General features: G+C 34.6%; 4 protein-coding genes across 5 annotated transcripts; 3 read left to right on the top strand and 1 right to left on the bottom strand.

The window, feature by feature from the left end:
- The first annotated feature begins 930 nt into the window (after positions 1-930).
- LOC118062444 (peroxidase 40) lies at positions 931-2,366 on the top strand. The gene is made up of 4 exons (XM_035076194.2): positions 931-1,188; positions 1,288-1,479; positions 1,569-1,734; positions 1,815-2,366. The coding sequence occupies exons 1-4, from the start codon at positions 940-942 to the stop codon at positions 2,219-2,221; spliced, it is 1,014 nt and encodes a 337-aa protein (XP_034932085.1). The 5' UTR covers positions 931-939; the 3' UTR covers positions 2,222-2,366.
- A 4,547-nt stretch (positions 2,367-6,913) lies between these two features.
- On the top strand, positions 6,914-10,775 carry LOC118062443 (GPN-loop GTPase QQT2). 2 transcript variants are annotated; one of them, XM_073410645.1, is made up of 8 exons: positions 6,914-7,088; positions 7,340-7,431; positions 7,784-7,913; positions 8,067-8,293; positions 8,631-8,921; positions 9,505-9,710; positions 9,829-10,135; positions 10,443-10,775. In XM_073410645.1, the coding sequence occupies exons 2-7, from the start codon at positions 7,345-7,347 to the stop codon at positions 10,109-10,111; spliced, it is 1,224 nt and encodes a 407-aa protein (XP_073266746.1). In that variant the 5' UTR covers positions 6,914-7,088; positions 7,340-7,344; the 3' UTR covers positions 10,112-10,135; positions 10,443-10,775. The 2 variants fall into 2 exon arrangements, with proteins under 2 accessions (XP_073266746.1, XP_073266745.1); XM_073410644.1 differs by lacking the exon at positions 10,443-10,775 and having other exon boundaries at positions 9,829-10,290.
- A 1,209-nt stretch (positions 10,776-11,984) lies between these two features.
- Positions 11,985-14,112, bottom strand: LOC118062442 (glutelin type-A 1). The gene is made up of 3 exons (XM_035076190.2): positions 13,571-14,112; positions 12,504-13,224; positions 11,985-12,348 (listed from the first exon to the last, which is right to left on the bottom strand). Exons 1-3 carry the CDS (start codon positions 13,764-13,766, stop codon positions 12,195-12,197), a joined length of 1,071 nt encoding a protein of 356 aa, XP_034932081.1. The 5' UTR covers positions 13,767-14,112; the 3' UTR covers positions 11,985-12,194.
- A 2,213-nt stretch (positions 14,113-16,325) lies between these two features.
- On the top strand, positions 16,326-22,357 carry LOC118062441 (galactokinase). The gene is made up of 13 exons (XM_035076188.2): positions 16,326-16,733; positions 17,146-17,321; positions 17,409-17,455; positions 17,547-17,641; positions 17,740-17,822; positions 18,765-18,833; positions 19,146-19,331; positions 19,949-20,083; positions 20,262-20,396; positions 20,794-20,864; positions 21,441-21,518; positions 21,657-21,798; positions 21,881-22,357. Exons 1-13 carry the CDS (start codon positions 16,496-16,498, stop codon positions 21,989-21,991), a joined length of 1,566 nt encoding a protein of 521 aa, XP_034932079.1. The 5' UTR covers positions 16,326-16,495; the 3' UTR covers positions 21,992-22,357.
- The last annotated feature ends 1,623 nt before the right edge of the window (positions 22,358-23,980 follow it).

Genomic DNA, 23,980 nt, shown 5'->3' with positions numbered 1-23,980 from the left:
GATTAATTATAAAAGGCCTGTGTTTAGTATTGTAATAAATTGTAATTGAAACTATGTTTTAATTTAATTGTAATTTTAAAAGTGTTTGATTAATTAAAATATATCATAATTTTATATACGTACCACTACTCTTTTTAAAAAATTTAGTTATAAAATTTATATATTTTTTTAAATCATAATCATAAAAGCTACTATAATATTAAATATATACTTAATGAAAATGGGTTTCTCCAAGTAGGTTGATCTTGCCATTTTGCTTAGAATGGTGGTTCTATACATAATTTTTTTTCTTGATTAATATCAAGACCACAAAGAAGATAAAGCCCATTATTGCAGCTATTGTATCCGCACCTCCCAATTAAACAACACAAATAATGGAAATTCCCTCAACTACACCTGCGCTCTGTTTTTTTCTGGGTATTCACTGTACAAATCAGATAGGATCAATTGCCTGAATTCATTGTTCCTCTCAGTAACACCAAGAGAACCTTTTCTTTTCTTTTCTTCTCAGTTTTGATGCCAATTAAAAAAAAAAAAAATGCTTGGGCTTTCAGACAGTAAGTCAGAGATTTAAACAAGCATCTGCATATGATGAGTTCATGAGTGGAACAATTCAGCCCCTCAACAGAAACAAAACCCACAACTCAAGCTTCAGTTGATTCTAACAAACTACTGGGCCCCTTCCTCTCAGCATGCAAAGGAAATTTTCAAATCTGATTGAAGCATTCGGTAAAAAAAATTGAAGCACATGGGATTAGGTAAGTTCATGCTCACCATGTCCTGTGCACTTGACCGCTTCCAAGTCCTGACAAATTCGTCCAGTAACCACTCAAAACGTGAAATTGCCCCGTCTCTCCTTTTTCACAGCAGCAACTTCTATATAAGTGAAGCTATTAACCCCAACACTACTTCACATACATCCATACAAACTAGTGCAACATGGCTATGGGCTTATCTATTTGTTTTATGATGCTTATTAAGCTTGTAATTGCGTTGGCAAAGACACCGACCACCTTGAACACAACATGTGTGGGTGATATTGGTGTCTTATTGCAGTTTGGTGTTTACCAAGAATCCTGCCCAGAGGCACAACCTATTATACTATCCTGGGTTCAAAGTGCAATCTCCGAGGAACCAAGAATGGCAGCTTCCCTGCTTCGTCTTCACTTCCATGATTGCTTTGTTAATGCAAGTCAAGTTTAATTTCAGAATTATACATATTGCTTCTCTTTATCACAGCTTCTATTGTAATTGCAATGATCACGATGCAAATTATGTGTTTTGCAGGGATGTGATGCTTCAGTGCTGCTAGATGATACTGAGAACTTTGTGGGTGAAAAAACTGCACCACCCAACTTGAATTCACTAAGAGGGTTTGAAGTGATTGACGCCATTAAATCTGATCTGGAATCTGTTTGTCCTGAAACAGTTTCTTGTGCTGATATTCTCGCAATCGTTGCCAGAGATTCTGTTCTTCTAGTATTTCTTCGCCCACTCTTCATTTTATAAGAAAATCTTACTACTATCTTTTAATGCTTTAGCTGATCTCACTTCTACTTAATTTGCAGTCTGGCGGACCAGGCTGGGAAGTCCAGATGGGGAGGAGGGACAGCTTGACTGCTAGCAAGGCAGCAGCGACGAACAACATCCCTGCTCCAAATTCTAGTGTAGCAACTCTAGTGGCTAATTTTCAGAATGTCGGACTCACACAAAATGATATGGTCGCCCTCTCAGGTAAAGTTTTCGTATCCCAGTGCTTGAAAGGACACTCCTGCCTACTGAACCAAAATCACAGTCTAGCTGTAATTTGGCAGGTGCGCACACAATGGGAAAAGCGAGGTGCTCAACTTTTAGCTCTCGGTTCCAGAGCCCTAGTAACTCCGGTGGCCCTGACGTTAATACGGACTTCGTTCAGTCGCTGCAGCAACTATGCTCAGAAACTGCTGACAGCACCGCGACAGTAGCACATCTGGACCTGGTGACCCCAGCTACATTTGACAACCAATACTACGTTAATCTTCTTTCAGGAGAGGGATTGCTTCCATCAGACCAGGTTCTTGTGGATCAAGATGATCGCACACGTGAGATTGTAGAAGCTTATGCGGAGGACCCGTTATTGTTCTTTGAGGACTTCAAGAATTCCATGCTCAAAATGGGAGCCTTAGGGCCACTTACCGGTGACGGTGGCGAAATACGTGTGAATTGTAGGGCTGTCAATTAATCTTTAGCTTCTTGAACTGAGGATCATATGTAAGCAAGATGACAAATTGCATGCGAATAATGTAGCTCAGATTACAAGCTTTATCCATGAACTATAAAATATAAAAATATAACATGTATCAGTTTGTCGAAAACATGTTGATTCAACTACAACACCCCAAGATTAAAGTTTTATTAGCACTATAAACTATAAACGAAAAGAAAACGGTGATTTGATGTGTTTTACTGTTTATCTTTTTACATTAGCTTGTTCACTTCACTATTTATAGCACTATAAATATGCATTGAAGGCATATGTACTCATCAGATCAATCAACCCACTGTTAAACTTTCACTAAAAGAGAATAAAGCATTCAACAGGAGGGAGAGATGAAGGGCAAAAACAAAAACAACCAATGGACATGAGACATGCTCCTATTTAAATTTAAATTTAAATTTATCAGGTTAAAATATTTTGAATTTGTTTGAATTAATTTCTCTTCTATTTAAGTAGAATTCTAGGTATGGAAAAAATAATATAACAATTTATAGAAACTTTCTACTAAGTCAGGAGAGGAATATTAAAGAACCTCGAATATAAACACAAATTTTTTTTTTTAAAAAAAAAAGATTTTTATAATTAATTTTTTAATCCAATTAAATTACTATTATTATCAACCTGTTACACAAAAAAGAGAGAGAGAGAGAGAGAGAAATTATTTCAAACAAATTCAATTCACTAAAATTTGCAGCTCAATGCTACTGGGAAAACTTCCCTTAGGCTTAGGAAGGTCAAACAATAGCCAGGCAAGGCTCTATAGTAAAGGAAGCAAGACTGATACACAACTGTTCGGTGGTCTCGTAACATGTGACAGTGAGACCACCACACCACATATTTTAATTGAAGAAGAGAGGCAAGCTGCCAAGTGCACAATGCTGCCTGATATAAATAGCCAATGGCACTGTTGTGGCAGAATATGTGGTCTTGCAAGAGAAAAAGAAGGCACGGGAGAAACACCTGAGGAGACAGCTTGAGCTGCTTGCTTTAAATCTAAGGCTCCGTTTATTTGTAGGAAAGTTATTTTTTTTTTTTAAATTAAATTCTAGAGAAAGTGAATTTCTGAAAAGTGAATTCTGAGAAAGTATTTTTTAATATTTAGTAGTGTTATGGAAAATGAACTGGAAAACACTTTCCAAAGTTTGGTTGTGAAGTTTGGTTGTGTTATGGAAAATGAACTGGAAAACACTTTCCAAAGTTTGGTTGTGTTATGGAAAATGAACTGGAAAATAATTTATTAATGAATTAATTTTTTTCTCAAGTTTATCTAATATATATAAAATATTTAATATAAAATATTTAATCATTTACAATAAAAAAAATTGAAATCTAAAAAGTATAATGATGAATTTTTTTTATTATATCCTATCTTCATACATAGCTTATTTTATAAAATATAATTATATATGTCATATCATATTATAGAGAAATAAACTTGTGAAATATTTTTTTACGTAAAACCTATTAATATATATATTTTTTCAATTTTAAAAACTTAAAATAAGTTTTTTTTTTCCATATGAAGAAAGCCAAATTAGTTTATGGTAAGAGTTATATATTTGGGTTTTTTTTTTTGGTATAAAGAATTTTTTAAAAGATAAATACATACAAAAATATTTTTATGGGTTTTTTGGATAAATATTTTTTTTTAGAGGTAAAGGCAATTATCTCTTTAATATTAAAAAAAAAAAAAAGAAGCACTCCCCACCCAAATTATTACAAAACCCCACCAAAATAAATAAATAAATAAAACCAAATTATTACAAAACCCCACCAAACATGCCTATCACTACAAGCACTCCCTCTCCATAACCGATCCCAAACATTTTTTTTCCTCCTTTCTTAATATTTCTCTCATTCATTCATTCCCTTCCAATCTCACTTAAATTTTACAACAACACACACGCGCAAAGAGTAATTTCCTTCCCCTGACTTCACATTTTCATTTCACAATAAACAAACACGCAGACCGGCTCCTCCTTCACAAGCTTATAATTCCATTCGCCCTCCCTCATGGTCAATTCTCCTCTCCCATTCCCTTGTTACTTGTTCCCTCTCCCTCTCCCTCTCGGTCGATTCCCTTGTCCCTGTTCCCTGCCCTCTCCCTCTTCGTCGATTCCCCTGTTCCCTCACCCTCTCCCTCTCGGTCGATTTATCGGTTTCCCCGTGTTCCCTCTTTGTTTCTCTCGCCATTTGTGCACAAAGAAGCAAAAATTCAAGACAGAAGCAGGACAAAGATGAAAGATTGAAGGGGCAACATGGCTCTTCCTTCCCAGTTCTCCTCTCTCTCTCCCCCGGCTACTGTTAAAAAAAAAACAGAGATCTTCCACCCGGGATATGGTGGTGGATCCGGGGATGAGGTAACGGGGAGGGGATGCTTTTTGCTGGGGAAGATTGATTAACACAGTTTGGGGATTTTCAATGCCTTTCTCTGCACTTGATTTTGTGCCCTTGATTTGGTTTATTTGTTCAGAATACAAATGCTGAATGTGAGTGATGAATGGAAAAATTGTGTTTTTTTATAGCTTGATTTGTGTTATGAAAATGTTTTTTGCTGGGGAAGATCGTGATTTGTGCTCTTTGTTGTAATAAAAAAAGGAAAGTGTTTTCCTTTCTTTATCAGAAGGAAAACACTTTCCTTTCTCAAAGCAGCTGTTTTATGTTGACCGGAATTAAGTTTCCGTTGACTTATTGTTCCATATTGTTACCTAACATGGGAAAATAAGGAAAACGAATTCCAGGAATTCTTTTTCCTTGAAACAAACAGAGCATAAGGACATGTTTGTTTTCTGAAAAGTAGTTTTTGAAAAATTATTTTTCAATTTTTTTTGTGTTTGTTTGTCATTAAAAAAGTTAGTCAACAAAAAACACTTTCCGGTCAACAGAAAATACTTTCTAGTCAACAAAAAACACTTTCCGGTCAACGAAAAACACTTTCCAGTCAAAGAAAAATTTGACTTGGTTTTCATGAAAGTGTTTTCCCTTTAGCTGTGTTTGTTTTCCGGAAAGTGGTTTCCGAGAAATCACTTTCCAAACTTTCTTGTGTTTGTCAGTAGAAAAATTGGTCAATGGAAAACACTTTCTAGTAAAAGGAAAATTTGGCTTGGTTTTCAGGAAAGTGTTTTTCTGAAAAATTTGGGGGGAAAACACTTTCCGAAAATTATGAAAAATTTAGAAATGTCATTATTTGTTGATTATATCAAATTTGATCCTCAAACTTTTGATTGCTGTATATTTTTTGTTTTGAATATTTATTTTTTAATTTCATCTCTTAAAATTTTATTTTTATATTAACTTTGGTCCTTATTTTTATAATTGCTATTTGCTTTTTCCTTATCGTATTTTTATTGAAATTTTTTATCTATCAAATTTGGTCCTTATTCTTTTGATTGTTACTTATTTTATTTGAAATAATTTATAAAATGTTAATTATTATTATTTTAATTTCTTCATCTTTCATTTTTTTTTATTTTTTAGATTTGATCTCTATTATTTTGATTATTATTTATTTTATTTGAGATAATTTATGAAATTTTTTTTTTTTTTCAATTTCATTCTCATTCAACTTTTTAATTTGTAAGATTTGTTCCTCATTATTTTAATAAACTTGAGAAAAATAAAATATTAATAAGTTATTTTTCAGCTTATTTTCCATTACATAACCAAATACTGGAAAGTGTTTTCCAACTTATTTTTCATTACGCTACCAAACATCAGAAAATACTTTCTCGGAATTCACTTTCCCGGAATTTATTTTTCCCGAAATTCACTTTCTATAAAAAAACTACTTTCCAGCAAACAAATGGAGCCTAAAAGAACAAATGAATCATACCATAATCTCTGGAGGTATTATAAAATTATAAAAACAATTTAAAAGATTTATTACTATCTATAAAATAATTAAACTAAATAATTTTAAAAATAAGAGAAAATATATTAATTAAAAACGCAATAGAAAACAAAACAAAAATAAAACAATCAATAGCTATTGGGCTTAACTTCAAAAACTAGATTTTTAATCTGTTTTTATTTATAAACACCTCTAAAACATTGTTTAATTTCAAAATACGGAATCATGGTAAAAAACAAAAAATCTAATTGTTTTTTTTAATACAAACCTCATTCTACTTTTCTCACTGTGTTTAAAGAGAAACATCATTTCTATTAAATTTCAATTTTCAAGACAAACCTATTAACATAAAAAATCAATTTTTTCATGATTAAAATAAGATCAATCAAACCTTTCTCTCTTTTCTACTTTTTTTTAATGAACTTTTATTTTCTCTTTTAACACTCAAGTATGAAACATAATAAAAATAAAAGTTTAAGATGAAAATATAAAATATAAAATCCTAAAGTATCAAGTACCATGTATACAAAATTAATGCATCAAATGAAACCATATCTTTTAAATGATGCATTTGTAAAAAGGATTTGTTTTGTTTGTCTGTATTAATTTAGATACTTGTTATTTTAATTGTTTTTAATTATTATTTTTTAAAATTTATTTTTGTTGTTGATGCTAATTTTTGTATTTGTCGTTTTAATTTTTTTAATATTGTTTTGTAAAATGATCATTGATCCAGTACGTACCAAAATATTTTGTGACACTTCACACACTTAAAATATGTTGAGGTCAAGTTTTACACAATTAAACTAGACGCCCTGCTTCTCATTCTAGACGGAGTAGTACCAAAAAGGCAAAACCATTTTCTCATTTCTATTGGCCCGCCCGCCCTCCTTCCCTCTCTCAAGTCTCAACACTCCGAGCTCCCTCGTATTCCCAGAAAAATAAAAAACCCGCTTGAATCAATTTCATCACTTTAACCCGGTATACTTCTTCTTCACATTATATTCAAAACCCATCTGTTGTTTTTTTTTTTAATTTCAACGGAGAAGATGTTGTTAGGGTTTAGTTAAGCTCAATTTTGTATCGGCTTTTATTTATTTTTCTCTTCTTTACTTGCATGCTGATTTTAGGGTTTCTAGGGGACTCTGAGATTTTGACCGAGGGAATTGTTTTTAGGGTTTATGGGTTGTACTGTATAGTTCTAATCAGTTTATTTATTTTTTTTTAAATAGTGAAAATGGATATTGATTCTAAGCTCAAAAAATTGGATATCAAGTCTGGGGATGAAGCTTCATCATCAACGCAAATACAAGTGGATTCTAAGGTATATTATATTATATTGGCTTCCAAAACACTTCCTCTTCCTTTCCTTTATTTTTTCCTTTTTTGGATGTCTTGGTTTGTATTACCATGTACATATTCAAGGAAAGGTAGTCATTTCTTCTTTGTTTTTATGATGCTGCTGTGTAGTGAAAATCTGTTAGCAGAACCTGGATTTTATTTTTCCCACATCCCCAGCTGTTCCTAAACTGAGTTGAAAATCTGTTTTTGTTTCTGGTATTTTTCTTGGATTTTTTTGGCAGTTTTGTGAGAAAAGATAAAACAAGTTTAGTTTTTTTGTTTATTGAAGAATTGTTTGTGATATTGATTTCTCAATGTTTGATTTTGATTTGAAGGGAACTGCTGAAGACAAGGATGAATTAGCTGACTCAATGAATAACTTGAACGTGGAAGCATCCTCATCTGGGCAGGTGGGACCTACATTCAAAAGAAAACCGGTTATCATCATTGTTGTTGGAATGGCAGGTAATCCAGCAAGTTTTTTTTCGAACAAGTGTTATTATTTCTTATTTCATTTTGACAATCCCTGCTGCCTGCTCTGTTTTCAACTTATCCGCAAATGGGAGTATATTGATAAAATGGGCTTGAAGATTGAAAGCAGTTACTGTATGTGGACAGGTAGTGGAAAAACAACTTTTCTTCATAGGTTGGTTTGCCACACACAAGCTTCAAGGATTCGTGGTTATGTGCTCAACCTTGACCCTGCTGTGATGACTCTCCCCTATGGTGCAAATATTGATATAAGGGACACTGTTAAGTACAAGGAAGTGATGAAACAGTTTAATCTTGGACCTAATGGTGGAATCCTGACTTCTCTTAACTTGTTTGCAACAAAGTTTGATGAGGTAAAATCTACCTGCAGCTTTTTTTCCTCGGACGGGCTTATTCTTCTTCCCTATCGCATAGTACCTGTGATTTTTTTTTTACTATTTTCACGAAACCTTGCAACTATTGACTTCAATGTGAATTTCGGTTGAATATTGAGTGGTCAGGTGCATCATTTTCATCCTGATAGACAGCGGTCTATGTGTTAGCTAGTGGATAGCATTTTGGACAGGGGTATTGGACCAGCACAGCCTGTCTTGCAATGTTTTTTTACCTGCATGTGGATTTTTTCACCACGAGTTTCATACTGTTCTCTTAATTCCAATATATCCTCACCTTTGTATTTCACATTTTCAGGTCATTCAAGTCATTGAGAAGCGAGCAGATCAGCTTGATTATGTTCTTGTGGATACACCTGGTCAAATTGAGATTTTCACTTGGTCTGCTTCTGGAGCTATCATTACTGAAGCTTTTGCTTCAACCTTTCCAACTGTGGTTGCTTATGTAGTTGACACACCTCGTTCCTCAAGCCCAGTAACTTTCATGAGCAATATGCTTTACGCTTGCAGCATCCTCTATAAGACGCGGTTGCCTCTTGTGTTGGTATTCAACAAAACTGACGTGGCTCAACACCAATTTGCTATAGAGGTATAACTTTTTTTCTTCTTATTTTGATGCATCATCACTGATGTTATTCTTATTTGGAAAATAAGTATTTTTAAACTATTGGAGAGAGTTGGAGGCCTAGCCAGGCTGCAGCAGTGCTCAAATGATTTTGGGATTAAGCCTGTGGAGTCCATAACATGTTCATAAATTTATCAATCAAGTAGCTGAAATAATACTTGCAGGAAAGATTTTTATCGTGCCAAACTCTTTTATATTTTCAAGTTCAGTTATGATTGAACCTCAGTAACTATGTAGAACCAATATCAGAATTAAGGATTGGTGGAGACAGTGTATTCAAGGGATGAAACATGACTAAACAAGAAGCGTATTGAAAACTTCAAGGTTTTCAACCAAACCCCTAGCTTTTAAGGGACTGTTGTTTGACAATAGAATGCTACACTTGCAATTTTCCATACCATTGCTTTCCTAAGTCATTCTCTTGATTTTTTTTTTTCAGTGCTCTCTATTTATGATCACTACTATTGATTTTTCATACATAATGTCAGGTTATGATCTTTGCCTTTTATTTTTAATATCCTTGTTCTGAGAGTTGTAACTTGCCCAGTGGATGGAAGATTTTGAAGCCTTTCAAGGAGCAATGAGGTCAGATGATTCATACATGTCTACTTTTTCTCAAAGCCTCTCCCTAGTGCTAGATGAATTCTATAAAAATTTGAGATCAGTTGGGGTCTCTGCTGTTTCTGGAGCTGGAATGGATGCCTTCTTCAAGGCCATTGAAGCCAGTGCTGAGGAGTATATGGAAACTTACAAGTATTTCCTTTTAGCCCTCAACTCCATAAGTATAGTTATGATAAATTCTTTTGTGTCAACTACCAATATGCTGCCATCGCTTTTCATTTGTCTAACCGATGGATCTTGATGATCTCAGAGCTGATCTTGATAAGAGACGGGTAGAGAAGCAACGTTTGGAGGAAGAACGGCAAAAACAGAACATGGAAAAGCTGAGGAAGGACATGGAAAATTCAGGGGGACAATCTGTTGTTTTGAGCACTGGTTTAAAGGATAAAGCCCGTCATAATAACATGGTCGATGAGGAAGATGAGGAGGATGAGGAGGACATTGAAGATGATGATTCTGAGGTGTTTACTGAAGAAGATGTTATAGATGAGGATGAGGATGAAGATGAAGAGGCGGCCAGGTTCTCTTTCTAGTTCTAAGGTTTTGATACCACAATGGTAAGACTTTGTATAGGACTTCAAGGTCTCACGTGGAGAGTATTCTTCCCTAAAATTGACTTCCCATATGAGCAAGTGTTTTGAATCAGGCATTTGCATTGTTGACTGCAAACTTGTTTATAACAGGCTTAAGAAACGGTGATCAGTTTTGTCCACCACCCTGGTTTTTCTGTCTGTCCTTTTGTTCACATTAATCTTCATATGCAGGAGATGGGCTTTCGCCATACAGGAGTTAGTAATTCTGTAGCATTTCAACTTGTTACGCTTTTCATATAACGTGAAGTGCATGAATACATTGCTTGTGCAGATGTCTTGGATTTATAGGAACCTACACGGACTGCCCACCAAGATATCTGTGTGCGCTATTGTTGCTAAAGATTTTGCTCGAAAGCTTAATGATACGAGCCTTTATGAACGAATTGGCCGTGGAATACATTAGATTTTGCTCGCTAGCTTAATGGTACAAGTCTTTGTAATCTGACTGCAAAAGAAATTCATGAATTCCTCTTCCCTTGTCTGATGGTTCACGTGAAGAATTTGCACTAGATTTGTAATTATAATATCCTATCAACTACAACACAGTTGCTTTGAATCTATGAAGCCGAGCTGTGTTTTTCTAAATAAAGAACTCCTTGAATTATTTCCCTGCTAATGTAGTTCTGATCTTATTTACTAAAAATCCTTTGTGCAAGTAAGCATATCTTTGTTCATGAGATCCACATTTTACCACTTTTTTGTATGGAAATTTAATGAGATTTTTTTTAAAAAAAATCACTTTCTTTCTCCCCTCACCATCTCTTCTTTCTTGGAAAATGATCGAGACAACCTTTTCACGCTAATTTCCATATAGAATGTTTAAGTCATAAAAGTGTGGATGTGATTGATATTTCAAATGATTGTTCTTTCTTAAAAAACAACCGGACATGTGTGTTCGGAAGATAATTTTGGTTGTATAATCATTATTGTTTTTTTTCATTTGCAAAAAATTAAAAAATGTTTAGACGATAAAAAAATAATAATTAAAAAGATAGGAATTTGAAGAGAAAAAGGAACGAGGAAAGTTATTGAAAGGATCAATGAACTAATACCGTGCCTTATAATTTCATGATCGTTGATTTTGGGAAAATTCGTTCTTAAACTATACTTGAATTTGCATGTTGACCGGTCCAAAGAGAAAAGAAACTAATTTTTTTTTTTAAAAAAAATGTTAAATTAAATAGTCTTCTACAAGATAAAATAAGATATACATAGTGGCTAATTTAGTATTTGTTTTATTATTTTAATTTTAGAAATTAAATTCACGCTATAAATTAATGCCTTTCATTTTATATTATGATTCAGATGACATAAATTCGATCTAATATATAAGATCATAGCTATTGTATATATTTTTATTGTGTGATTCTTTAACAAAATTCTTCCTCCATCTCATACAATTTTGATGGACGAACACGCCAGAAAAGAAAAGAAGAAGCCTTAGATTTTTCTTAATTCGGGTACTGAAACTGAAGTAACATGCCAAGAAGAGAAAACATAACCTAAGGTATGACTCCTGCTTCATGAGTTAGTTACATTGTAGTCCTTTCGGTTGTAAAAATGAAGTCGCAGAGCCTGATGCAGCGATGGCTAGCTACACCTCATCCTACTGATGCCAGGCTTGGAAATTTTCATTTTTGTCTGAAAGGCAACGTGAGAACAAAAAAAAAAAAAGAGGCTGATAAAACACCACGCATGTTTTGGTTGTTAGATTCATAACTCGCTACAGAACTTTTGTTTTTAGGGGTTATATATGGGCTAGCAAGAAGTATAATCGTTGAAAAAAAAAAAAAAAAAAACCCAGAGCACAAAATGATAAGAACACGAGAGAAGTCTAACAGCCGTTTATGTCAATGTCTTGCATTTAAAAATGCGTAACGGTGGAGATGATTAAAATTAAAGACAACAATTGCCAATATCCACCGACGGAGGAGATAATGAAAGGGATTATATTATTCATAAGGACTCTTCAAAACTCTTATTGCCACGACAATTTGTGAGAGACTGAAGCTATGCATCCTCCTCATTTTGGAGGTGGGAAGAAAATTTCCTCGTTCATTCTCATGGAGCGGAAAAGCTGCTCAACATCAGGAGATACTTTGAGAGATGCCTCTAGCACTTGAGGAGATAGAGCCTTCCACACGGAAGTCCTTCCAGCCAAATGAGTGAATATAGGACTGCAATTATCATAGAAACACAATTATGCTCTTTCTTCTTCTTTTTTACTCAGTTATGTCAGTGTTAAAATACAGTATTCATCTATCAGTAGGCAAATATGCAATTAGCTTTAGGTGACAGTGCATGGAATTGAAGAGTACTGAGTAAAACTTACTTGGGAGTGGTGATGATGGAGAACCATGACATCCCATCTGGATCACAAATCTTTGAAACAACAAAGAACCTAGGAACAATGAACAAATGACCTGCCTTGACGGTTGTTTCCAAGACCCTGCGGCCATCGACCCCAACAACTTGAACACGGCCACTACCACTGACAATGTATGTCACTTGTAAAGCAGAGTCACAAGAAAAACCAGGAGAGCACATGGCTTTACTATCCAGTCTAACAAGATCAGCACCGAGCCCAACCTCAGCAACCAAAGGAAGGTTCTTGGTGTTCAAAAGAACAACCTTTCCACCATCCTTAATATCAACATCTAGTGGAGCTTCCTCGCAGTTGTATACAAAGCCCTCACGGCTTTCCTTTTTGGGTTCAGGCATCTTAAAGGATCCATCAAGCTTGACAATGCCTTTGGCTGTCTGGTTTCCAACTAGGGTCTTCACGGCCTTATCATCCACACCCCATGCTCGGCTCACGAACTCAGAAGAGAAGCCAGTGAAAATGCCATTGGAGCCAGTCAAAAAGAAATCGGTGAATTCACCAGTTTTGTGGGCTTTAGAGGTGTCACCCAGGAAGAGAACTACAAGTTCAGTGTCCTCTTTGTTATACCACCATGAAACGACACCGAAAGGAAGAGCAATAGCATCACCCTTCTTAAGGGCAACAACCCTCTCTTCTTTCTCAGGAAGAACAATACCAGCTACCCCATTCCCTACAAAATGCAAAGCGAAAACAGGGTCATACCACGCAGTAAAATTCTTCTCTTTTATTACTTTTATTGAATCATTACCCCAATATCCTTTAAATAAGAAAAAAGTTGTCTTCTTTTCAGCGTTTATAAAAATCAATAGATCTTCCAAAACTTTGCAGAAATCTTGCACCAAAACCAGTACTAATATAAACCATATTTCACTATAACTTCTTTTTTTAAAAATCCTCATCCATTATATGCTCACTACGTATTGATTTGTGGATTAAATAGGCATCCTTGGAGACAGAAAACCAAAACCAATTTCAATCGATCTTTTAAAAAAATGAAGAGAGTAATTAATTAATACCTTGAAGAACATAGGCAACCTTGGCAGAATCAGAGTAACGAGGAAGAGCAAAACCATTCTTTTCAAGGGCCAGCTTGGCTGCACCTATGTTCCCTTCTTTTAGCATGGCAAGCTCAGCTGGGCTCCACGCATAATAAGACCCACCATCTCCTCCATACACCTTCTTGCACAATTTTGGTGACAGATCAACCTCCATTCTTTCTAAGCAAGATCTAAACTCTCTCCCTTACGGTAATTGATATATTGTTGGATAAGAAGGTTAAAAGACTGGGCAGAGTGTATGGTATTTATAGAGATGATGTATTAAACAGATAGGTATAATCCTGGCGTGATAAGGACGGATAGAATCACGCTTAGCAGTTTGTTTTAGGTTTGTGAGATCATGAATATCAAACTACCCGGTACCCCACCTTAAATTTCGCACAAAAATCGCATCCTTTTGTTCTTCAAATGCCTTTTCTTCTTGTAAAATACTTAATTTTCGCGTCACAGTTCAAAACCCATCGTGTTTTCAATATCCCTTTTCTTAATATTTCTTTCTTTTCATTTGCCATTGAAAATCTCAGATTCTTTTGTCCATGTATTTGTTTTTTCATTTCATTAAAACAACCCCAACTACCCGTGCTCTTTTGTCATTTCATCTAGAAATTAGAATCATAAATGCGCAAGTAATTAAAGTGGGCCTGAAGATTGAACATTGATACTGTATTTGGAAAGGGAGTGGAAACCAACTTTTCTTATATAGGTTGGCTTTAATGATGTTCAAGTGGATATGGATACATGAAGTGCTTCTAAATTTATCCACAAAATTGAAGTATCAATGATAGGAAAATATATGTTTCTATTAAAAAAAAAAAAGGTATAACTAAAAAAAAAAAATATCAGATGAAAATATTTTTATTATTTTTAATGGATAATGAGTTTTTTTATATAATTAATAAAATATCACTTGTTACTCTATAATCACCATAATTTTGTTTATTTCATTAAATTTTATGGGGCAAAAAAAAATAATTAATAAAATACTACTAATTATAATATTACTCTTTCAACATCATAAATTTCCTCGCAGTGTTGTAATCTACGAATACTTACAGGGGAAACATCAAAGAGAGTGGAAGACAGTGTGGTGGAGGATCGGATATTGAATGCAGATAGTTCTAGTTCATCTGCTGTTGATGCTACAACTAGTTCTCAAGAAACTTCAAAAATTACTGGTGTCGAAGAAACTAACAGTACGAGGATTCCGGTGCTCAGGCAAAATTAGAAAGTTTGTCCTTTCTTGCCGCAGTTAATGTCGCAGTCAACTTTGTTTACAGATTCGCTATCTTTTCCAGTTTGGCTTTTAATAAAAAAGGGTATCCATTTTTATTTGGTATACTCAACTGCTATTTTCAAACACAAGTTGCTGAGCATTTTTACTTACACCCTTCTTCCTTTTCCCTTTTATCATATTTCCATATATGTGCACGATCAAAGTCATCCCCTACCAGTGAATAATACGAGGATGATGAGCACTCTGCAATAATTGTTTATATTTAGAAGGACATTTTACTAGCAGAGGATCTTGATTCCTCGGATTTATATGAGAATAATAAGGGGTGTTTTCCTTCCCATCGTGCTGTGCTGGCAGGTTTTCAAGGGGCGTGATGTGATGACAAAAACTTGAAATTTATATAATACGTCTTGAGATCGAATCAGAACTTGAATTTTTTCTAAGAATCTGGAATAGTTAAGGTTTTAATCGCCTTTCAAAAATAGGGTTACTCGAATAAAAAAAAAAGGTGCTGTGCTGGCAGCATAGAAGTGGTGGCTGCATGATTTTTATTCCACGTAGTAAAGGGGAGAATCTGATGAAAAGCCAGCAACTAGCAGACAGATGTGCATCATCAAGTTTAATGACTCGTGTTATCATTCCCTGGGAAAGCTCTCCCCAGAAGAAGAGAAAATGACAAACGGATCGTGTGGTTATGTGGACCTGTATCTCGTGATGGTGTTGGAATCTGTCACTTTCTGCCTTCGTAATCTGTGTCAAGGAGCACTCATGATTAGCTTTATTTAGTAAATTAATCAGTATTTGAGTTTATGATAAGGTAGTATATAATATAAAAAATTAATTCAAAGTAAAACAGCAAACACTCTTAATCATGTAGAAATCAAAAGTAAATAACTTTTAAAGTTTGTTGGCGGGATTTAGAAATGATTTAGTGCCTGTATATTTTTTTTTGTATGACTAAATATTTTTTTAAAAAATTAAATTTTTATTTATTTTATTTTATTATATTTTTATATCGTTTTAATATATTGATATTAATTAAAAATAAATTTTAAAAATAAAAAAAATATTATTTTAATATATTTTTAAATAAAAAATACTTTAAAAAACAAACCTCAACATAAAGTTCACTCGGAGAGGTATTACGTGACATTGTTTATCATTTACTAATTAAAATTAAATTTTATTTTTATATATTTTTAATTTTCATGTTAATTTCATATTGTTTTTTTTTTTTTTAAGTTTGCAATAAAATTAATAGAACAATGAAGCACACTTCTTTGTTATTGTTATTATTATTTTAAAAGTAAATATTTAATAAAAATTAAATTGAATTAACACTCAAGCATAAATCTTAAAAATGCACAGTCTATGAGATAAAATGCGATCCTGCTAAACTATAGGTATATTTTAGCAATAATCTCGGTCTTAATGTGGTAAAAGATCTCGTGATAATAATAGTCAAGATAATCCTATCCATAAGGAAGGCGATGATGTTAAGGGTGATTTTATTAATTAAGTAATTCAACTGGCAGTAGTAGATAAGAAGAAGCTAAGTAATTAGAAAACGAAGAATCATCTTCCCTTTCTATTGTTATTGTTATTATCATCTCCTTTTTAATTAAAATTTAGACTCCCCTTTTTTTAGCATGGAGAAAACACCATCGCTATATAGAAAAGCTACACCTGATAATCAAATCAAGTCAAATCAAATCATCAGTGAAATGGTGAAGCATGAGGAGACGCCAATCCCATGTTTCTCATCTCTAGAGGCTGTTTACGGAGACGGATCTCAGCTTGAAGAAGCTGAACTCCGTTTTGATCACTTGAACTCCAAGTTTCTTCAAGTTTTTGGTCACCCTCCTGATGTCTTTGCTCGTTCTCCAGGTTAAGAAAAAACTCCCTCCCTCCCTCTCTCTCTCCCATCAACCTTCTGTTTGGTTCCCGAGAAAATGAAGGAAAAGTCAAAACTTTGACGAAAACAAATAAAGACGATGTTAGTAATACTCGATAAGATTAACAGATATATATACACGTATCTGATTTAATTGAACCGGTTTCTTCAGTTCAGAATATCACACACTTCCACGCGATGTAAAAAATATATTTTTTTTATCTGTTTGGTTCGCTGGAAAACGAATGGACAGGAAAGAAAGTTAAATTTCTGAAAGTTATTCCAGTTAGGTTTATTTGATCAATTTAAGAAGATTAGTTGGTTCTGTTAAAAATAATACGCAAATTATATATATATATATATATATATATATATTTTTTTTTTTTTAATTTCGTGTTTTTGCAGGGAGAGTGAATTTGATTGGAGAGCATATTGATTATGAAGGCTACTCGGTGTTGCCAATGGCAATAAGGCAAGATACTATTATAGCAATCCGTAAAAATCATGCACAAAAAGTTCTTCGAATCGCAAATGTTAATGACAAATATACAGAGTGTACTTATCCTGTTGACCCTAATCAGGTCTGAACCAACCTAAAACTTCTTCAATAGTAATGTATTCATTGTTTTCCCGTTGGATTGATTGTTATATTCTGTAATAATTTGCAGGCAATTGACTTGAAGAATCATAAATGGGGTCATTATTTCATTTGTGGGTATGATATAGAACAGCTATTTTATTTGATTAGTTCTGAAGCTTCTTGTGGTTTTCCCCCCCTTTTTTTCAATCTTTTTGTGGGTTTCCAGGTATAAGGGTTTTTATGAATTTGTGAAATCAAAAGGAGTGGATATGGGTGACGCGGTTGGACTTGATGTTATTGTTGATGGAACTGTTCCAACAGGTGAATGAATTAGAAGTTGATTTTAGTTAGCTGTTGCTAATGATGTGACGTCGCCTGCTCATTATAAGAGAAGACTAAGCTGGAGTTTTTTAATACAGGTTCTGGTTTGTCCAGCTCTGCTGCGTTTGTTTGCTCTGCTACCATTGCTATTATGGCTGCTTTTGATGTGAACTTTCCAAAGGTAAAACAGTTCTTTCACCAAATTTATGAAGAATATGATACCTCAACCACCTCTAAGTTGTTTTAAGGGCGTGATTTAATCTTACAACTAGAAGTAGAAAGCACTCCTCCAGTACTAGGCATCCAGAAAGCCTTGCTATACTGTCGAAGTTTTGAATTTGTTAATTTTTTAGATTTCGCTGGTGTTATTTACACTTTTTTCTTGGAAGAGATTGATACGTTTCTATCCTACTACATCAGTAAAATAATATTATTGAGAGAAAATAACATGCTTGTATTTCTGATCTGTACATTAGAACGAACATACACTGGTTGCTATCTGCCAACATGCTCATAGCACTCTGGTTACAATGTGCTTCTTTTCATTCACTGTTTATATGTTTCCTTGACATCTTTGGGATTTCTTTTCTCTTTTTTGTCATGGGATATCAGTATCTTTTTCAGCTGTGCATGCGTGTCTGTTATGAATTTACATGTATTATTTTTTTCCCAGTTCATGCCTGGTAAATCAAATGAGACCAACAATTCTGGCCTTAATGTGCATATGGACTATATATTTTGTTGTTCTTTGTGGTGACGATGACTAGGCCTTTGGTTCATGAGAGCACAATTGCTTATCATACAGGTTTCGGAAGAAATTTCCATGTTATTTTTCTTGTTAATTAGTTTGTACCAGGTAAAATCAAATTATTCCAACAATTCTGACCTTAATGTGCGTATGGATTGTAAATGCTGCTTTATCTTGAGGATTGGTGTGCCTCTGGTTCACGAGAGCATGAATTTCACTCGCTACTTATCTGACGCTACTCTATATCTGCTTGTTAACTAAATGATCTACTTGATGGAAAACTAACAAAATGGATTTGTCCATGTTTATATATCGTTATATCCTGTTTCTTTCTTTTTTCTATCTGAATTCTATCGATGTTACCCTCTTTAACAGAAAGAAATTGCCCAGCTAACATGTGAGTGTGAAAGGCACATTGGAACACAATCTGGAGGAATGGACCAGGTTATACTTCATACTCATGAGCTTGTTTAAATTGTTGAAAAAATTTAGAATGTTTGAAATGCATCCTCCCGATTCTGAGACAACTGTTGCTTTTACTCATGGACAAATCCAGTGTACAAGGTCTTCCAATGTTTTGTTTGCTATTCTGCTTCTCTGTTTGGGATAGAAACACATTATGATGTCAGAAAATTGAATCTGTTATTGCTTTAGAACTGAACGTAAAAATAAATTGAGAGTGAGGAGGATCCAAACAGAGCTGGGGAACTGACTTTCAGGGACACCGAACATAATAGATCATGTTTTACTTGGCAGGCAATCTCTGTCATGGCCAAAACTGGATTTGCAGAGCTTATTGATTTCAACCCCATTCGGGCAACTGACGTGCAACTTCCTGCTGGTGGAACTTTTGTGATTGCTCATTCTTTGGCTGAATCTCAGAAGGCAGTCACTGCTGCTACAAATTACAACAACAGAGTAGTTGAATGTCGACTCGCTTCTGTAAGCGCTATTTTCACAGACTGGTTCTGCTTTCATATTCCTAAATATGTTCCAACTCTTGTATTCTTGTACTGCATTTTGAGTTTTGCACATTGTCGTAGGAAATCAATTAAAATGCAGTCAAGTGTTCTAGAGTGTCAAATTTGCCCCTAACTTTAATAGATGCATACCCTTTGATGCATTGTAATATTTGACATGTTAAGGGATACGATGTACCTTTAAGATGCAATTATTCATCGACTTTTTGTTATGGACCAACTTTTTGGGACAAGAAAAACTAAAAAAGTGGACCATTTTTACTGTCCAGTGGGAGTATCCATTTTGAATTGCGCCATTCATTGGTATTTGCATCTGATCTTAAAAGCTGTAGCATACCTTCAAGCTAACTTGGAAGTGTGAACTTGCAGTTTTAGTATCAGAATCTATGCTGAAGTGTCAGTACTGTTTTAAAAAATGAATAGAGCTGTGGAGAAGGGAAACAATCTTCTGCTCTCCACCTGCTGCTTGGTGCCTTAATTGGGACTGCGTTACAAGTTACAAATGCGTATCTTCTCAATTTCTCTTCTATTGGAGGCATTGTCATGCTCATATTGCTGATTTTGGAATACCTTTTTCAGATCATACTTGGCATAAAGTTGGGAATGAAACAACAAGATGCAATATCAAACGTCAAAACTCTTTCCGATGTTGAGGGATTGTGTGTATCATTCGCTAATAGTCGTGGCTCTTCTGATCCTGTCATTGCTGTTAAGGTATCTATTGCTAATTGATCTACTGTCACTGCACCAATTTATTTTACTTAAACGAGTTATATGATTTGTTATGATCATGATTCTGTTTTGGCGAACATATATTTTAGCTTTACATTGTAAGTTCCTTATAATTGTTTTGTAACTAGTGTACCAATTATCAATATTATCTTTGCTACAGGAACTTTTGAAAGATGAACCATATACGACTGAAGAAATTGAGGCAATTACCGGGGAAAGTCTTCAATCAATCTTCGAAAATTCCCCATCTTCTTTGGATGTTCTAAAAGCAGCCGAGCATTTCAAGTTACATCATGTACTATTCTCTACTCGCTGCCATGGTTTCTGCACTCATTTATTGCTCACAGTCCGTAGGTGTATCTGAGTTTATGATGCAATATTAATGGATACTTCTTGGTCATGTCTTTTATTGTTGAAATTTCTAATTTTTTTTCTAGAAAATGGGCTATAATTTTATGCATGGCGTCTTGATGTACAGTTCCATGTTGCAATGTATTATCTTTATATCATCTTTTGATAGCTAATATTTAGACTTCATCCATTAAGTCTGATAATGTTCAAACAACTACTTTTTTGTACCCTTCATTCCAACAACCCTACATCACCGGTTGTTATTTTTTTGAAGCCCACTGCTTAGTGTCTTTTTTTTATTCCAATTGTTTAGTAAGTCATAATTTGCGTTGTTTTCCCAGAGGGCTGCTCATGTTTATTCTGAAGCAAAGCGAGTCCATGCTTTCAAGGATGCTGTGTCATCAGATTTAAGGTGCTCACTGAGTTTATTGCATATGCTTGGAAGAGAATGCTTATGTATTCCTCAAGAAATTTTATGTGAAATCATATCTGATGTTTTATTAAATGAACATATGCTCTCACATAATTGAGGCATGCTATTTTTTGAATATGTGAAGAAAATTAAATTCTGTACCTTTTCAGACAATAATTCAGTTTTTCTGGGAGTTTTTATTACGCTCTTAAATATCCTGAGATGTCTGAGGGCTAATCAGTCAAGTTAAACGTTAGGAGTGAATATATTGAACTTACCTTTATTTGTTTATTTTCTCCCTCTCACTGTCTCTTTGAAATATTTTTGACAGCACATCTCTTCACCCGCGGGTCTGTCCACTACAACTTGTGTGTTTTACTTCATGCATTCACGTGCTCAGATCATCTTCATTTTCATTAAACATGCTTTTGAACCTTTCCCGTGTTGGGGTTTGGGGAAAGCAGTTTTGCAATTGTATTATAGTCTCTTCTGCGAAAAAATACAGTCAGAGAAGCTGTTTGGGAAGCAACTACATCCAAACTTCAAAGTATTAATTCCCAATGCCTTGTTTTGCAGTGACGAGGACAAGCTAAAGAAGCTCGGTGAGCTCATGAACGAGAGTCACTACAGCTGCAGCGTTCTATATGAATGCAGGTACAAATGCTTGAAGTATATTTTCAAGAACCTGTCTGTACAATGACTCTGATGGACTGAGCTATCATAAACCTGGCATGGCGCATTGCCTTGTTTGTTGTGCTTATTGTACTTGCTTCTTTTGTTTCATGTATCTAGCTGCCCCGAGTTGGAAGAACTTGTAAAGATTTGCCGGGATAATGATGCTTTGGGGGCTAGACTTACAGGAGCTGGATGGGGTGGCTGTGCGGTTGCTTTGGTGAAAGAGGCTACTGTCCCTCAGTTCATCCTCAATTTGAAGGTATTTTGACATTCTTTTAAGCGGAAAATTCCATTTCTTTAATTGTAGGACTACAGCAAGCTGTTCCCTGTATTGTCATCAGGAAAAGTTCTATCAATCAAGAATCGACAAGGGAGTAATCCGCAAGAATGATCTTGGCCTCTACGTTTTTGCTTCAAAGCCTTCAAGTGGTGCTGCTATTTTCAAGTTCTGACAAGGCTTTCTCCTCATTGAAAGATAGATCTTCCAGAACCGGTCATATGTCTGTCTGCTTGTTTTCTTTTCGGAAATAAAAGCGAGGAATCCATTTTTTCTAGCTTTATTTATGTCAAAACAAATGATTATCTAACGAACGAACAAAAATTGAAGCTTTCTTACGATAATCATGTTTCTAATACAATATTTTATAGCTCCTGTTGCTCGCGGACATAAAACCTCGTATATAAAGTGTCAATAAGATTCTGAACTGGTAGAACGAAGTGGTATCTTACGGTCCGTACCATTTGAAATCTTATTTGATATGGTCGGATACTGCACTCGTTGTGTTGATTCAAATTTTCTATTTATAAATTTTATTAAATCTCGTTGCTTATTTGATATGGTCGGATACTGCACTCGGGAGTTTATTTGTTTGTTTCACCGGATTGTGGGGGTGGGAGATTTTCCTGATCAATGTGGTGGCCGCTGATTGAATGTATCAAATCAAAGTAAATCGTGCTTTGCCATAATGGGCTGCAGGACCAGTAGAGTTGGTCCACCTTACATACTCTATCTTGTAATGGGCCAGGAGGATCTGGAAAATCCAAGTGCACGATTTCTTGCCTCGAACCATTGTCGGGGGTGGGCCATGTATTTGTATTAGGTTTGGATTTAAGCAGGTAATGAAAAACAAGTTTCTCTCTTTGTTTTTCCTGATCTGAATATCTGGGTTCGGATGTGAGTGACTTCTTAAGATTTAATTTACTTGGAACATGTGAAAGAGATGTATTTAACATGAGCCATGGAATGATGTGGTAGCATTTCCAATCCTCGATTCTATCAAATACTTAAATGGAGGATTAAATGTGAAACAACGTGATACAGTGCTAATTACTAACTTCATCGGTTAGCTTCAGCATCATCATCGCATCCTCCAGCCTCGGAAAAAACAATCGAAAGTGGTAAACCTGGCAGCATCTCCGGCGTCCCTCCTGGCGCTCTTAGAAGCCATTCCTTTTTTGTTGTCCCAAAAGATGGATGCATGAATAACCCCGAGTGGTAGGGCCTGGGAATCATGTTCCTCTTACAGGTAAAAAGAGCCCAACATGGTGCAGTGTACTACTATATAACAAACCTCATTAAATATGTGTAGTAGTTCCACGTTTATTTTTTTAAAATAAGGTTTTAAGTTTGAGTATTGTAAATGAAACATATTATTGCAGGGAAAATTTTGTAAACTTAACTCGATCGGATTAGTAAAGGTTCAATGATGTTTCAGATACCAAGATTTAAAAAAAAAAAAAAAAAAAAAAAAAAAAACAAATCTCATCGAAACGTTGATACCGAGATGGGAGTGTCCATGAAAGCTCCCCACCTGCAAAACAACCACACGTTTTCAATTAAATACAAATTATGAATGCTGTGTTTAGATTGCATTAGCTTCTCTCGCCGGGGCGGGTTTTGTTGATTTGGTCCTACCACACATATATGCTTTTAAGCGAATGAATCTGGACTTGATCGCCATGATTAAAAACCCCTTTTATTAGGAGAATTGGACACCTCTTGTTCCTGCTACATTGACATGTCCCATCCTGATCCAGCGACGGTGGAGCTACGCTAGCTGCCGTTTACCGATTCGCTATTCTTCACGTGTTAAACTTGGTCTGTTCAATACATTATGGAAAAATGAACTCCGAACATTATTATTATTGAATGAATGACTTCAGTTTAATTGCCTAACGATAAAAAAATTAAAAAAAAAAAAAAAAAACAAATATCAACCAGTTCTATGACACTTGCATCCACGGAAACAGAATCTTGACACGATGTTGTTTAAAAGGTATAAATAGTTATTTTAAAAAAAATATCTTGTTTGGAAATATATTAAAAAAATTATTTTTAATATTAATATATTAAAATAATTAAAAATATATATAAACAATTTCAATAGCGTTCTACTCAGGGAATCCAAGAGCCATTTTATTGAACATCGTACTTCTCCTTT

This window comes from Populus alba, chromosome 8, assembly GCF_005239225.2.
Source record: "Populus alba chromosome 8, ASM523922v2, whole genome shotgun sequence".
NCBI lineage: Eukaryota > Viridiplantae > Streptophyta > Magnoliopsida > Malpighiales > Salicaceae > Populus > Populus alba.
This window is presented reverse-complemented; position numbering and strand designations above follow the sequence as displayed.